Source organism: Oreochromis aureus, linkage group 16, assembly GCF_013358895.1.
Source record: "Oreochromis aureus strain Israel breed Guangdong linkage group 16, ZZ_aureus, whole genome shotgun sequence".
In the NCBI taxonomy this organism is placed as follows: Eukaryota; Metazoa; Chordata; class Actinopteri; order Cichliformes; family Cichlidae; genus Oreochromis; species Oreochromis aureus.
This window is the reverse complement of record NC_052957.1, coordinates 23,175,961-23,193,565: the sequence shown is the minus strand read 5'-3', so window position 1 is coordinate 23,193,565 and position 17,605 is coordinate 23,175,961. Positions and strand designations below refer to the sequence as shown.

Below are 17,605 nucleotides of genomic sequence, written 5' to 3'. Positions count from 1 at the left end.
GCCTGTAATGCATCAGCAACTGGAAAGGCTCCAGCGTAAACCCCCGCCCCACACCCCCTTCCTCGGGGCATGAAGTGTGCACACGTTCAGGCACTCACACAGACACACGTGTGCCTTCACACATGTACGAGGGTATTTCCTTAAGTGTAAAACTAAGCACTAACTCAGCACATTAAAACGTCCATTTCTAAATGGAACTGGTGTATGTTAACAATGTGTCTCACATCCACTCTCTGGTCCTGCTGAGTGAAGACGACATTTGTTCTCATGCACTTCTCACGTGTGACCGATGCAGCCACCGAACTTAAAGCTGTGACCTTAAGTCTGACGCTTCAAAAGAGCTGCACCAAAAAAAAAGGAAAAAAAGAAATAAAATAAAAAGGAAAACTGTAAAACGGTTAAGTAAGTGAAGAAAGCTGCGCGCCTGTCACGCTGCTCTTTAAAGCTGGGAGATGAGATAATTGAACAACTTCCTGCTTCGATCTCAAGATGAAACTTTTTGCCAGTTTGAGCAATAGTTAACCACTATTACCATATTTGTTAATGCTGCTTATCTCCTTGGAACATCAGCAGAGGGATGACATGTTACTGTGAACCAAACATTTGATTTCAGTACTGTGTGCAAATGAAAAGGGGCGCAGCTATTTTGTGGGCGGCTCGAAGAATTGGTGAAGCCTCGGGAAGAGCTGTCGGCCCGTATTCTGTCTTTCTGTGCAGGCGCTAACTCATCTGAAAAATGAACTAATGTGACATGACACGATGGTGTAACTATTTAAGACAGTCTCTCAATGTCGTTTTTTATCATCAATCAGAACATTTGGACATGACAGGGAGATCAATTAGTCGCCTACTTAGATGCTAACTTATGTGTGGTCAATTATACTTAATTACTAATCTGTCAAAGTCTGTAACTTCCTTGACGTTTAATGCTTAATACTATCATCAAAACAATAAATGGTTTAATTACGACACCGAAACTGGTGCAAAAAGTTCCATCTCGCCACAGTTAGGAAGCTTAAGGCAGTTATGAGAAGACCAAAAAAAAAAAAAAAACCTCAATTACTTTATCTCTGCCCCCTGAATACCCTGACTAAATGTCAAGATCATAGAGTCCCTCTGGGCTTAAAGGGGATGATATCAAAAGGCTTTTCTGTTGCTTTATGTTCCACTAAATAACATGGGTCTTTCTCATCATTGTCCCTCTCTGTGTTCACTTCAGCCTTTAAGTTTGCCTTCTATACTGCTGCGCAGATAGCCAGTGACCTCACCCTGTTCCCACAGTTCAAAGCACTGGCCTGCACTGAACCGGCACCCGCGTTTAATAGTGAATTTCAAAGTGGGTGGCTCTTAAACTAATACGAAAACAAACAGAATTAAAATGTGTTCAGTAGGATCATTAAAAGTGTTCAAGTTCACTATGGAAAATCTGCTGGGGTGCTTTATCTCTTTGCAAAAGTGCAAAAAAAATGAATAGTCGGTTAAATAGAATGCACAAAGCTCCTTTCGACAGCGTAATATCATTAAAGACGTATCACTAAGGAGAGCAGAATATGCAAAGCAGAGCACTTACAGCCACCAACATCAAAGCAGTCACAATGAAGCCAGCCACAAATAGAACAAAAGCATTAGTTGCAATAAGACTTGGCCCGGGGGTAAGTTAGGGCACAAACGGTTGTTGTTGATTCTTGTGGCGATAAGCTTGCTTTAGCATCACCACTGCCTATGTACATATACCAGTGGAGTGGATTTAATCGCACTAATTAGAATGCACTCAAGGCAAAATGCAACATCTACTGGAATAATCTGAGAGAAAAGATCTCCACTCCAATCTATTCTCCTCCTCTTTGTTTCCGGCGGGGGCGGGGGGGGGGGGACAGCAGAGGATCTGTTTTTGGTAAACGAGTGAGCGGCTGGTGTCTGGTGGTTGGATGCATGTGTCACTTTGGACTGGTTGCCATTTCGAGGACAAGCTGCGGGGAGGCCACTCGTAGGGAGGCTGAGCGTGCGTGTGCGTGCGTGTGCTTGTGTGTGTGGTAGAGACCTAGACAGAGTGAATCAGAGCCTTAGCAACAGTGACAGAGAGATACAGACCAAACCATACCTGTGGGCGGGATCATGCCGGGGGACATGAGGCCGGGGACTGAGTGGGGCATGATGTGGGGGTTCTCGGGTGATGTCACGCTCTGGGTTCTCTTCGGAGGCCGGCCGGGTCTGGAGCTGAAACACCGGGCAGAAAGAGGGAAGAAGTCGGGTGAGAAATGAGGAGGAGGGGCCGTGTGGGTAGTGCTGGTCTGGTGCTCGGTGGTGGTGGCGGTGGGGGAGTGTTAACATTTGGAGCACTCCAGAATGCAATTCCATTCCAAAGAGCTAACATGTACTGTAAATAAATTTCTTTTCAAGGACAGTTGCTTTCTGCAGCTCAACATAATAGACTTCCATAACTAATTAGATTACACGGTGAATTCATTTCCTTTATTGAAGATCAACCACTTTTTGATGCATAATTCATAACCCGTACCTCGTTACCTGTTCCTCCGTATTAATATCCCCACACTATTTGAATTGCCTCGTTTGCATATGCTAAAATCCAGCGCGCGGCCCTCGGCCTGGAAATTACATGTTAACTTGTTATAATTATTGCAGTCAGGCCACTATTGATTTATGAGACTTTTAAAAACCAAATATGTGTAGTTCTGGTAATGAATGATATTTTAAGGTTCTTCAGGAAATTAAAAGGCAATGGCTGCCTTAGGAAATGTTCTGCTTGCTTGATTTAATGCGTGCCTTAGCTGGAAGGTGGTGTGACAGAGTGATTCAGACCTGTTGGACGGTTCTGATGGGGGAGTTTTATTACACCAAACGAGGGGCACAGATCCAGCCGTGATAAATGACTGTGCCACCTTACTGTGGAGGAGAAAAGGCCTTCAAAGCAGATACACCCCTGACTTTCCACACATCTTACTCATTCACTTATTAATACAGCTTCGAGTTTCAATCAATACCTACTTTGCTGGCTTATAGTTACAAAGAAAAGCCTACAGGCTGAAAAAAACAACAACACAATGAGCATGTAATGGGCCGAGATTCTATAGAGGTATACTCTTTATGAACAAGGGGCTGGATGTCTCAGCTGAAGATGAATTATGCTGACGTGACACAGGTGACATATTGGCTTCATACATTATTTCACATAAAATAGTCCATTTCGAGCTTTACCGGGATACCGAGCGCTTTCTATCAAGAAGTGAGTTTGACTCGTTTTTAAAACACCAAAAGGTTTCCAGAGTGTTCTGAAACTACGGGAGAAAAGCTGGATGGATACTGATATGTATATGTCAGTTTTACATATATATATATATATATTTATTTATTTTTTTCTTTTGAGGTACAAGACATTTCTTTGTTCATTCATCTCCTGCAGGCAAAGTTAGTTAACACTTAACAGTCATAATTAATATGAAGACTGAATTACACCATTTTTTTAAAAAGAAAAAAAGGTGTTTGCAAGAACAATCTAGATTCAATCAATGTAACAATAATGTCTTTCTCTAGACTTTATCAACCACTAGGCTGTTTGTGTTACAGTACATTTCACTGTATTTCCCAAAGGCGGTATCTGTAGAATGACGCAGTGTGTTTTAGTTCAGACGCCAGTCGAAATTTATTCAGCCATATCTTGCGAGGTTTATTTACCTCACTCCTGCTAATAGAGTGCACTCACTCTATCTGTCTGAATGTGCTGACTCTCTCATATAGTGGCGCTGGAGGTTTTAGGACTAAAAGCAGACCTTCACCCAACTGTGTCCCCTTGCAGGGGAAGTACGAGAGTGATAGAAAGAAGTAACAAGAGGGAGAGCGAACGGCAGAAAGCGAGAGGAGGGAGAGGGAGAAAAGAGGGAGGCGGAAAGAGAAACGAGTGCCCGCTCAACCTAGGAACGTCTGCAAACGTAATTCCTATTTCTATAGAAGCACCTCTTTGATCTTATGAGAGGGAGAGATCGCAGACAGTTTTGCTGTCATCACTTTCACTTGTACTCTGGCTGAATTATTTATGAAAGACCTCAATAGAGGGTATGTGATGGGTAAAAGGCTTTTTACTAACAATACTAAAAGCAAAAGAGGACCCTCAAATGGACAAAAAAATGTCACATCAACCTTAGATCATGTCAAAGGATGTGAACTCGGGTACAAAGGCCCAGTTAAGTAAAGGTAATGTTTGGATAGGCTGCGAGAGATTCTCTCCCGTGTGTTTAAAGGGATAGCATTTCATCTACAGCCTGCACACAAATAACACCAGCGAGCCATGAAAGCAATACACCAGCTGAAAATGGAGCTTTGAACTGAGGAACCTCCGAGCAACAGGAAAGCCTCTCAGAAAATTAATGCTACTGTCTCCTTTCCTTATGGCTTTGTAGACGTCTACATTTGCAGAAATGGCAAACACTTTGTTAAAGAGGGGGTGAAGTGGCTCTTTTTTCCTCCTCTGCTCAACCTTTCCAAAGACTGCACGTGTATAATGTTCCCGAACGATTTGCGCCACATATTTCCAGGCATACAGATCTGTGATGGTCAGAACCATCCAGGCTAATAAGCCGGGTCCAGGGAGGAACTCAACCTGGCCTCAAACAAAAGAGCCAGGCTATTTATCAAGCAGCAGATGCTGATTCCCTAAATAGCCTGGCACAGAAACGGCTCCAAACTAGGCCATTATTGCAGAAAAAAAGAGCACAACTGGATTTATGATTGGAATTTGTGTACCTTTGCTACATTTCTTATCCGCTGTTGTCTTTTCTAATCTTTTTTTTTTTTAATTTTCTCTCTCTCTGCTTAAAAAAATAGAAGCTTTTCAGAAAATAAGAGCCTCTAGGTTCCAAATTGGGGCTTGTTTGGACAACTTTATTTCTGTTCTAGAGGTCAATCATGAAAGAATTTTATTTCATGCTTTATTTATATTTATGCTTAAGATATTCAGACCCCCTTATATCTCTCTGGCTTCAATTAAGGAAGCAAAATAGGCCCCACCAGCTTTGGGCTGGGGCCACAAATATGTTACACATCTATTCTCTCCCTTTTTCTTGTTTTGCTGCTATGGTGAAAAGAAAATAGTGGTGAACTTTCCCTGAACCAGACTTCCTTTAATGGCCCGGCCGTGTGTTGACCCAGCAGAGTCGGCTGGAACCTGATACTATCCAACACACTACGCTGCGCAGGCAATCAGATTACACGGGGCCCAACAATACACTCCACACGAGTCCAATTTCAGCACTACAATGCAATAAAAGCACAATAATTAAATTCACGTTCTCACCCCGTTTACAGGAAGCCAACACGAGGTGATAGGTATAATAAGAGGCATAATATCGAATGAGATATCAGGATGCTTTTTGATCTCACGGCAAAATTCTGACATCTCGCTATCAGTCTCGTTTCTGACAACGGAAGCAGTGACTGAGATCTTATTACCCAGAACGCTGTTAATGCAGTGATTACGATCTGTTATAAATCAATTGAAACCACAAATGTAATGTTTAGCCCAAGTGAGCACACTCCCTTAGTGGATTTAGTTACACACAGAAGTCATCCGCTCCTCCCATCTTCGGATATCTTTAGGAATTCAACCTGATTATGTCAATAGTGGCTCGAGTTTGCAGAGAAAGAGCATAATATTATTTCCTGGTGGTTATGATTGAGCCATTAACCTTTTATCGCAGTCTTTTGTTTGACGTTTCTAAAAGCTAAGGATGAAGATATTTATTCCATTTCCGCCCGGTTGGCCAAAACAAGCGAGTGAATCATTCGTCTGGGGCTTGTGTAAACAAAAGGCCTCTCCAGGTCTCTGCCAATCAGGTCTTATAAAATATTAACCCAATGTCATTGCCCTTTTAAAATCTCTCACCTAGAATTCCCTAATTGTTCCTTTTCTTTATCTCTCCAGTGCAGAGAGTAAATAAATTAACAAAATAGCTTTTATCGCCCTGAGTAACCTTTTAACTGAAGGATTATCTGGGGTTTATTTTTCATTTCTCTCACAGCGATAGCAGAGCATGCCCCATTGATTGGTTTGCTGGGGTGGTGACCAGCCATGAAAACAAGGTCTTATTGATAAAACAAAGCAGTTTCTTACCTTTTAAGTGCCAGGTCAGGCAGAAATTCAGACGCCCCGAACCCATCAGGGGCCTGAATATGCTGAGTGCATTGGTTTTTTTGGAGGTTTGTTTTTTGTTTTTTAATTCAGTTCAATCAAATGGTTTAAAAATATGCGCACAACTCCCCTGAGAGGTTAACTATGTTTTTAAAAAAGATAGGAATAACATGTCTGTGCCGTATTACTGCCAATTTAAAATCCCCACAGGTCAGATAACATTGTTGGCTGGAAAAAAAAATAGTGCGATGCTTAACTTTAATTTGAGAAATGAATTGTGTTACAAAAACTTGGTCTGCTGGACAAGAGAAGTGTAACGCTAGCAAACGCAGAAGGAACAGGAAGTTGTGCTTTTTAATTTTACATTTGTTTGTTGATTAAACTTTAAGAGTAATAAAGCATTTTACATTTGATCATCGAAATCACTGTTTGAGCAAAAGTGTCGACCGTCCTCTCACACCGACTATCTCTGGGTGAATAAACAGCACAGCGTTTCTCGAGATTTTCTTAAAATCTACAATCAAATTAGCTGAGAATCGAGCGTGCGTGTACCAAAGAAAGCTTAGCAACTTGACAAAATGAAAACCAGTGAGAATGACAGGGCTATATGTTGCTTTCAACAAAACGGGGAAAAAGAAGGAAAAAAAAAAGATGATTTATATTTCCTGCTGACCTTGGCAGTCTATTCGTTGTGATGATCATAATCTCAGAGTCACCGTGTGATACATGGGAATGCATTCGCTCATCCATCTTTTTCATGCATCCATCTATCCTTACCCTCATCTTGTATCTGTATTTGCATTGAACCTATTCTTGGATTATCTCAATCAGCTTCCTCCTTGCACCTGTCAAACAACGCCTCGCACAGGTAGCCACACGGCACTTATCTGATCTAGATAGCTGGATTACAGCGAGTTTGAGTGCGAGCAGAGAGAAGAGGAAAGAGAAAAAAAAAGAAAGAAAAACAGACTTTTATTTATTAGGGTTAGGAACAGCTGCATCCGCCTGCAAACTGTGAACCTTTGTTACGGAACAATATATCACAGATCAAATGGTGTGAAATCAAAGGCGGGAGAGAGTTAGCATCAATCCCACTAAAACCCCTTTTAAAGTGCTGTCTGTGCTCTGATCCCTGTGTGGACTAATGTGCGGGGTTGAGATCAGTGGTAGTTGGGAGAGTGGGTGCCTTCCTGATGCCTTTGTCTGGGCTCAGGCCTGATTAGGACCACGCTGGGTGAGACGATCGCAGCGTCTGACGGTACGGAGGAACTCGGAGCCGGTTTTACTCCTTCCGCTATCCTCCGCCCGTGTCATGAAACAAGAAGACTTTGAGAGAAGACCGATGTTACGGCAGCTATGAAGAGCTTAGTCCTGTAATCGCTCTCTATTAGAGCCGTTTGAAGCCTTTCGGTTGTGAAACCGAATCTAAAAAAGATCTGAAATGCGATAAACTGCTGATTATTCCCATGCATCATTAATGTTAAAAGCTGATTTCATAATTGTATGTCCCATAACTACAGAGTCTAAGATTGCTTAGCACCACATGAACAGACTCTGATAATGAGTAAGCAGACTTCCTACATCACGGGAACTGATGAGGAAAGCCTAATTGGTTGACTTTTCCATGCCTAATGGATGATTCTCTTAATTAAAAAGATACTGTACCAAATGTTAGAAATCAGATAGCGCTTAAAGTAAATGCAGTTAATCAAATGTATGAGAATGAGCAGTTCCAGGAAAGCCTAAATGAGATTGGTAGATATGATTTGGCTCCAATATTTATTAATTGCAAGTGCCTTTGGTTAGCAAAACAGAACAGGTCTTATCTTCAAACTGCTAGGAAATTTCATCTAACCGCTCTCACTGATCTCTCTTTTTCATGAACTGCGATGCATATGAAACAAGTCTTCAAAACAAGGCTTTTAAAACTTACCCAGTCAGGGTGCCTTTGAGGATATTTAATTAAAATCTAATCCTGCATTCATTAAGGCTCACATAAATTAAGCTGTCATTCATAAGATTTATGGATTCTCATTTGCATATTGCATACAATTCATCAATTACTCAAGTATGAAAGGAGCGCATTTCCCTTGGAGCTGCCTGCTAGCCTGCCAACATTTGAAATGAGAGAAAGAGCACGACTGTCAGGCATTCACTGCAAACTTTTCCCCACAATGTCTGTGCACTGATTAATCTCATTTTCTAGGCATCCCTTACAAGATTGTACACAGTCCAGCTGCACTTTTCAATTATTTCTCCTGTCCTCTCAACTAACTTTGAAAGCAGGATGGGCTAAATGTGGACTGGGGGCTACTTTGGTCTTTATGTATATAACATGTCTTTTTGCCAGGGTAATCATAAATTAGAGAGAGGGGTTTTAAAGATCCTAATGGAAAGGAAATGTAGTAATTTTATTGCAAATCCCATCAGGCAAATATTCTGCATGCTATAATAGCATATTTCCTGTCACATTTAGAGAAGAATACATCCAGCAGGCATTCTGACAGAGGGAGAAAGCTCAAGAAAAAACAAAAAAAGATAGAGGGGGAGGGTGGACCAATGAGAAAGAGAGTTGCAGTGAGAAAACAAAAGGGGGGGAATCTTAGTGCTAAACACATAAAAACTCCCTTTTTGGACATGAGGCTATGGGAAACGCAGTATGGAGTAAGTGCTTAAACCAAGCGGAGCGTGAACGCATCTAAGATAAAAGGTCAGGCAAAAACAAACAGGCCACTCGCGAGGACGAATGGAATTAATTGACTCATTAATATGCATGGCTAATAAAGCTCAAAATCCTAAAACAAAAATCATTGTCAACCATTCCCTTTTAATGGCTCTTATTTTCAGCTTGAGAAGAGCCAGTCTACAGGGTGTATCAATCTTAGGAGGGGTGGAGTTCCTCCACCAAACAGGCTTGGGGTAACCTCGGTGTTGTATGCTCATGTCCTCCCCAGCAGACAAAGGCAGAGTTGTTCTGGTGGAGGGATTAATTGAGAATTAATCCCAGTTTCTGGCAGTGGAACAGACCAGCAGTTAGAAGTGAAAGTCATCCTGAAGGGTAGTTAATTGGTTCCCCATAGCAAAAGCTTTGGAGAACAGAAATCAAGCTGCATTTTCATTAATCCTCCCCATTGTTTTGTGAAATTGTTGTGGAGAGTGACTTCAGATAGAGTCAATAGTTAAGGCTTTTAATTTGCTTTTAATTCTGCCAGTGGGGTGACAATTAACAAACCCCAAAGAACAATAGCTGTGAAAATTATGCGTTCGATTGACTCTAAATGACTCTGAAATCAAAAACCGATAAGCAATTAATATACTGTACTCTACAAATGGTAAGCACCTCCAACATACTTGATGTGCTCCATCTAACTCTCTCACTCTATCTCTACATATACATACATATATATAAGGCTTTTAAGCTTTGGGAATAGGACCGTCGGATTGTCGGATGTGATTAATTACGGGTCCAAATGGACACAATAGACAGAAAGGGTGATGTAATCATAATACGAGGAGACACGGTGGCTAACGGCAGAGATGGAGGAGGAAAAAAGGCGCAGAGAAAACGAGAGACGGAGCACAAGAGACAGCGGCTGCTCACAAACACATTCCAAGTTCAAGCTAAACAGGAAGACCGTGGTGATTAGCATTAATTGCACTGAGGATTGGAATCCTGTGTGAAACATTAAACAAAAATTATCTACTGTTTATTCTGGTTTTTTTTCCCCTCGTTTTTTTTTTCAATAATTAATGAAAAGTAAATACTTTGGAGGAGTCCAAAAATGATTTGGGGAGGAAAAGAAATGTTTACATAATCAGGAAAAATGTTCCTGTCCTCTTTTTCCTCTGTGTGCGCACATGGAAAGGTTAGGGCTCGGGCCTGGTTCTCAGTGTTCCTCAGTGTTTCTCCATTAGAAGTAACAGTGTCTGTTCCCCTGAGTGCCGACTGCTGGGAGAGTGTTTGCATATTTAGATACAAGCAGCCCTGTTTATGCAGCCCCACTCTTGGCTGCTCAAGTTCACTCCAACGCAAGCCCTGATCAATTTGGCCAGCTGTGCTTTAAATGCTGTTTACAACAATAACATTGTGGCTAACAGAGCACAGCCTAGCGTGCACACACACACACATCCTTACCAGTGAGAGACAGACAGACAGAGAGAGAGAGAGAGAGAGAAGCAACTTCAGAGGGAGCCCCCAGCCTGCACATCCCCAGACGAGCATTTGTACTGAGTTAAAGACGAATCAAAGCCTGACTCCTCTGCAAGACACGGAAGAATTGGATTCCGTCTGTATACATCTCTGTGATCCTTCCGGAAGAATCACCGACTGCGAGCAAAGAGAGAGGAAATAACAAGAACTCAAACCCGGAGTCCCAGCCTGACGTGTGGGCCAAGCTGAAGGTGGCACGTTCCAAGTTACAGGCGTCGTTCCTGACGAGTGATTGGCACGGAGCACAAAATAAAACGTCAGGCTCGCTGAAATTCCCACACACACATGACAACTGCTTTCGACAAGGTGCCGCGCACCTCACAAATAACTCTGTTTGGGCGAGACGCTACATTCCTCGAGACTTCGGGGGTTTCTCTTGAAAGCTAAAACTCCATTTAAGCCTGGCAGGAGAGCAAATAGGCCTACTCAGCAGATAGCAGTGAAGCTGCTGCTGCTGCTGCTGCCGGTGTGCTCTCGCTTGATGATATAATTCTTAATGTACAGCTTGACGAGACATAAATCTTACCCGAGAACCACCTCACCTGAATTCTTTTCCCGCTCTCCTTCTCCCCCTCTCTCATGATGAATTGTTTGCTACATCTCGGAGACTAAAACCCTTCAACCTCTTCAAACCCGGGTTTCTAATAACGCGTAGGTGCTGGGGAGAGGTGACAGCATGATGAATATCACAACAGACAGCTCCAATATGGGACAATTTTACCAGATCGATATCTCACTGCAATATCACAGAAAAGGAGCTGATATTAGTCTACACAGTGTATTACAGATGGGGTACATTTCTTCTCTCTGCACTCCCAGTGAACCTGGGCTATATTTCATCCACGTCGGCAATGGTTTACACACTCACAAACGCTCTGGAAACTAATCATAGCGTGGTAGCCACACCAGATGCATCTGCTTAAAATTATCCATATGTGTGACGCGCCTCTAACCCCCTTGTTCAACACGGCGATGGACTTGCAAATAAACTGTGAATCACATTAGAGGATGTTACAGGCCATTATTTCTAGCGAGAACAAATGTTTTGTCACATTCTAATAGAGAGATCACAGGCATCATGTGCGCAGCTTTTTAGAGCAAAGCCGAGGCAAAAGAAAGAGGCTTTGTCACGTTTGAAAGGAAGCACGAGAACCTCACAATTAGGCGACAAAACTCGAAAGTTTGTTTGCCAATAAGCTGAAATTATGAAAAAAAAAATCTCTTCAACATGTTTTTGTTTTGTTTTTTTCAACTGAAATCAATAAGTCCGAATAAACTATTGCTTTCTAATTAAATGGCGCATACATGTTTGTAGGCATGTGTGCGATCACAGGTCTGACTTTAATTTGCGCTAAGAGTAAATTATGGTTCGGGGAATTCATCACAGTACAAACATTTGTTGAGCCCTAGATGAATAAATCAATCACAAATGCTCTCTGACAAATTAACTGACACTGTTCTCTTTGTCAAGCTCGCCGCTAAACACCGTGGTCAAGTAACGTGTGCCTGAAGAAATGGAATGAGACACCTTTTACTTCCAAGGGAGACAGATGCATATAGGAGAGAGGGAGAGAGAGGGAGAGAAATGAAAAGGAGACTGAAGGAGGGAGCGCAGACGCTGCTAACGCTTAATATCTTCTCTCTCCAGGGGGCCGGGGCTGAGGGCCCCACTGCTGTCAGCTGCAATAGGACCAGTCTTTTCGTGAGTGCCCAAGGTTCGTTAAGGGCTATTAATGGAACATAGTATCCCTTGTGTAGGGAACTTGTCAGTGTTTCATTAGAGACTGATAAACATATAATACATAAGTGTCAAACACAGTGTGCGCGCAGTGTGACGTGGTGGCGGGAGGCGAAAGGGATTTTGGGATTGGAGTGTTACAGTCATTCCCATGCTCTGACAATATTTGGGATTTCATAAAGAGGGAGGAGCGCAGTGGACCTGTTGAGCAAACTGTTTGGCTTTACGGAGAGGAAGTCCGCTTCGGCAAACACCAAACTGTATTATATTCTTCAACGGTTATCTGAGAAAAGAGGAGCGCTTTTTGCACATGCGCAACTGGTGAAGATAAGATGAGCTGGCACATCTCTTCTTACTGCTTAGGCCCAAAAGTACAAGAAAAAGAAATACATCGTATTCAATTAAAGTTCTTTTTTTCACCACTACTGAAACAAATCAGCCCACAGCTGGGACTCTGGGTCTAGTTCACAAAGTCCTTTTGATCATTTTGTGGCAGTAAGAGAGTTTGGAGTCCCGTGGAGTACGGGACCAAGCCGATCTTATTATGATAATTGGGATACATCAACTTCAGATAGCACTAATGGAGTGAGATTTCAGTGATCAAGAGTGCGTATTCGACTGTAGAAGCAAGTTCACTTTTTTAGAAGGAGGCATTATGCAACGCTCCGGTTGTGTTCCCAGTAGGCAGCTACTGAAACTCCCAGAGCAACCCGGAGTACGCTTTTAGCTTTGGTGTTGGAAGCAGCGCTGCACTCTGACGTTTGCCACCGAAGACAAGTGTTGCTCCGGTGAAGTTAAATCTATTTCCTCACGAGTGAGTAATTGGTCACTATGACTATTAATCAGTTAATCTTCTCCTTTTCTTTTCTTTTTTTTACACCCTCTCTCTTCAACAGAGAAATATCAGAGGTTCAATAATTAAAAACGTGTCAGGTGAAAGTCCAACGCGCTTCCTCACACTGTATGTTCTCACATTCCCTGCTTTGTTCATCTTATTAACCTCCTCTCCGCTCGCCGCGCCTTTAAATGAAATCTTTAGCCCCTTACATGTGAAATTAAAACTGCCCTCCCTTGAGCGCTTTTAATTATTCTTCTTCAGGAGAAACTTCCACTTCTACTTTTTGTCAAGGCGGCCTTCTCCCCCCCCTTTTTTTCCACACTCCTACTCACTGCCCAGGTCTGTCATGCTTCACTCCTCCCCTCCAGCCCGTTGCTCTCTCCCATTTTTTTTTCTTCTTTTTCTCTTCTTCTGCAGGTCTGTTTAATTCTCACCTTGCTCTGCCCTTGTCATCAAGCCGTTGAAGCACAAAGCCAGGAGCAAGGGAGTGTTTACTCATTTCCCCACTACATTACCTCTCCTATTAATCACTGCATGGAAACTTCTGGACACTGAAGCATCTCTGCAGTCGCTGCCCCAGCTGCCCCTCTATGCTAACAGGGCAAACTTTACATAAATGCCATTCTGGATATAAAAAAAATATATTAAAAAACAGAGTGCAGAGCGTACGCTTGCACTTGTTTCTTCAAGTAGGCACCCTCAAGCCAAGACTGCATTACTTCAAAGAGTTAAATATGTTAAATACCGGGGTAATATTTCAATGCCCTTGTGTAAAAGGAAACATAACGACGGCTTTCGATAAAAAAAAGAAAAAAAGAAGAAGTTTTGAAGCAAACATGAGTTGGTTGACATTGAAATGCATGATACATTATGAGCACACAGGACAGGCAGAGGTTAGTGTGTCTAATTAATCAAATTTAATTGCATGTAAATTGTACTTTAAATGCAGATGAGGAAGAAAAGCTGTTTTTATTTTTTATTTTTTCCGTCAGAGAACACACCCCCCTGTTACTCTTCACTTATTCTATTTGCGAGATCAGAGAGATGAGAAATGAACTGTTTGCTAAAGCAAAGCTATGTCTCTAATTCCTAGTGTTAAGGTTTATTTAGAGAAACACTTGATTTTTTTGTTTTGTTTTGAGGGTTTTTTTGCTATTAGTACTAGGGGGAAAAAATGTTTAGCGTGAAAATTCAATTTGAGTCCTGTGTGTCCACGCTGCCCCATGAACAAGGCAAAGCTGCTGCTGCGAAAGGATTCTTATGAAATTCAATTAACACACCAACAGCTTTCCTTTTCTTTCCTGCCCTAATTCCCACATTCCCGCTGAAATGACTGCATTCCCGGCAATTATGCTAACCGCTCGGAGTGCACCATAAATTTACAGGTCTGGGAAAGGCTGTAACGAGAGCTCCTTAAATATGGGAAGGAGACGTTTGAGAAGATGGATCGCCGTGGGCTAGTGGTCGACCGGCAGTGGGCAGGGGGAACTTGTTTGTGAAACGCATACTACTAGCTGCTCTGCTTCTTCTAATGAGGCTATGGACATAAGCAACATTAATGAATGAACCCCTCCTTTTTCCCGGCTTTTTCTTCATGTGTGTGTTTTTTTTCTTCTTCTTCTGCTTCTTTTCTTGCCACAGCCCCCTGTCCTTTTATTACTGTTTCACTGGGTAGCCCAAGGCGGCGGGCGGCATGTGCGTCGGCTATATATGGGAAAGAGAAAGAACCCAAAATATTTGAAATGCAAATAAATGAGTAATGTAAATAGTTTTGAGAGAGTTTACCCAGTGAACAATGGCCCCTTATGAGACACAAGTGCGACAGAGGGAGAGAGAACAGGACTGCTGGTGTGGGGGATCGGAGCGGTGGGGGTTGGAGGGATCATCCAACACAATGTGGCCCTTCTCCTAAAGCAACTTGTTATCAGGCGCTACGCAGAGCCCCCCATTCAATCTGCATTTAAATACATTTCAGTCCACTCACTCATTTGCATTCATTTCTCCCATTATATTTGAAAATGGCTAAATGTCTAGCCAGCACAATGTGGGAGCCTATCACCGGCCAGGGGAAGCCCACACCTGATGCCAATTTAGCCTGCTCGGATCTATTCATTGCCGTGGCCTGATCTGACAACTCCAGCTCTTCCCTATCCAGGAGACTTTTCAATTGGATCTGCTCGCGGTGACAAAATTGTTTTTGCTCATTGAGGTTCTTTTTTCCGCTTCTTCTTCTTTTCTTTTTCTGTCCCACCCCCGCCTTTCCATCTTTCTCTCCCTTCTCTCACCGTCACTCCCTCCGTCTGTGCGTCTGGGTGTCTGTTTGGGAGCCATGGGAAAAGGAGAGGCAAATGATTCTCAGTGGCTTCTGATTTCCACTATTTGTTCAGCATTAGGCCCACTTATCTCTGAAAGAAAAAGCAACATGTGGAGAGAAAGTGACAGGCAGAAATTCAGCCTCACTAACAGGCCTATTGTGCGCTCAAGATCTGCATTCAAACACGAGGGGCCCTCCAACTCTTTCTCCCCTCGCTCTCTCTCTCCCGCTCCCTCTCCCTGTCGCTATAAAATGTGCACATACTTGTGCATAGACCTCTGTCACAGTCAATTACTGCTGCTAATCTGTACTGCAATGGAGAGTAAATATTTCATTACTTTTTCAAATAAACAGTTGGTCTGAGCTCATGGAGTGTCATCTATTCTGTGAAAGGAGCTGTGACGTTCACATTCAATTACACCATAAAAAGCCGCCAAAGCTTGTGAAGTAGACTTTTTGTGCTGAGAGCACACTACCAAAATCATTAAGACTTGGTGGCAACATCTTGAGATGAAAAGCTGAGTGGAGAGCCCCAGCATTTACACTACAGCACCTTTTCTTTGGCCCGAAAAATCATCCTGGGAGCGCTGCCCTTGCCTCCCCCTTTCCTCGTTCTCTGTTCATCGGCCGGTGTCTACGCGGCTCAGCAGAGACACACAACGTTGTTTTCTGTGCAACGTACTAAGTAGTGTTGTGTGAGATTAGCAGATGAAATAATGCAAGGAGCGGGGAGTTGGGGGGACTGGCGGGGGGTTGACAGAGAGATCCCAGAGTCTACTGCTCATTAATCACTGCAGCGTCTTTGACCTTTCATTTGCCAAGGGCGCTAAGAGAGGAGGAGGAGGGTGGCCGCGGCTGCTAACGCTGCCCAGGAAAGAGGCTGAAGAGAGGAGAGCAAAGGGGTAGACGGTGAGGGGGGGGGGGGCGAAAGGGTTGGAGAAGAATCAAAAATATGACCGCGAGATTCTGCCGTGTCGAGTCCAGATGAGATGCGTTCTTAAGGAAGAGTGAAATTAATCAGCTTCGCCAACCGTTAGATGAATCAGGCATTTCCCAGCCCCTAGGAGGTATCAGCTGCTCTGCTCTACTCACCGGGCCTGATAGAGACCGATAGGCCCCCTTTCCCATTTACACATGTTATTAAAAGAATTACAAAGACGTCTGCTCGGCTCCCTCCCCTCACGCCAGTGTGGGCTTTGGGAACCGGGTGCTGGAAGTGGCAAGAGGGTGTGACATTAGCGTCAGGCGTATTTTTAGCGTGCGGATGCTCCGCTCTCCGTTTGCCAGGTGGGATGACTGAAGGCAGCCAGGCAGCGGTGGTGGTGGAGGTGGCGAGAAAAGCTTGACACACTCCAGCTATTGCAGAGAAGTGCTTGTATATGTGAGAATATGCGTGTGAAAAGAGAGGAGAGTGAGCGATAGAAGTCGTGATTGTGGCCCTGCTTTGGAGACTTGGAGCGCTGATTGATTCGTAGGATGATGCCTGTTATACATCATTACATCTCCATTGTCTGCTGTAACTTGGAAACACACTCCTGTAATTAGATAATGAAGTCTCAATGTTTCACAACAAGAGCACTATAAAAAAAAATTAAAATAAATAAATAAAGATTCCGGTCTAAATAATTAAGCTACAAATAAACACGAGAGGAAATGAATGAGAATGATGGCTAATCAAGTGAAAACAACGCCACTTACTGAATCAATACAGGGGAGATGAGTGATGCAAGTGCAGTATAGTTTATCACTGGATATGGTGGACAGTTATTAATATGCATTTAAGCTTATTTTTAACCCTAATTGATGTTCAAGGTTAATCTAATCAGACCAATTGTACCTCTGAAGAGGCTGCTCCAATTTAATTGGCTATTTTTATTGCCTCAGCGAGATTTTAATTGAAACCAAAGGGGATCTAACAACAACTGTGACATGTTGATGTCTGGGGGATAGTTATAAATATGTGACAAAATATGTGCATTATTAATGTGACTTCTTAATGCATTATTGTAATGCGTCCCCAGAAACGTAGATATTACTTTACGCAACACGGGTTTAAGAGTTGGGGGGGGGGGGGGGGACTCAGCTCATCCTGAATATGTCAACAAAATAATACAGGGATGCTTTAATCTGACTGCAGGCAAATCAGATTTAAATTGTTAACATTCAAAAGGAAAAAAAAAAAAGGATAACTTCTGTAAGTGTAATGAACTCTGAAGACTCCGGGAAAAAAAAAAAAAGCTGGCCTCTATTGAGTCCTCACGGTTGAAATGCTGATAAAAAACTGTCAGCGTATTCAGAGCCTTTTGCACGCCACAGATAATGTGGTTCAAGAATAGTGTTACTACCTACACAAGGAAAGCGAT

The 17,605-nt window shown here is 42.8% G+C and overlaps 1 protein-coding gene across 1 annotated transcript in view; it reads right to left on the bottom strand.

Annotated features, from left to right (window-relative positions):
* Positions 1 to 17,605, bottom strand: part of dachd (dachshund d) — a 116,742-nt gene that overhangs the window by 42,881 nt on the left and 56,256 nt on the right. The window contains exon 3 of the mRNA XM_031734693.2: positions 2,102 to 2,217. Within this exon, the coding sequence (XP_031590553.1) occupies positions 2,102 to 2,217 (116 nt within the window). The remainder of the gene's footprint in view (positions 1 to 2,101; positions 2,218 to 17,605) is intronic.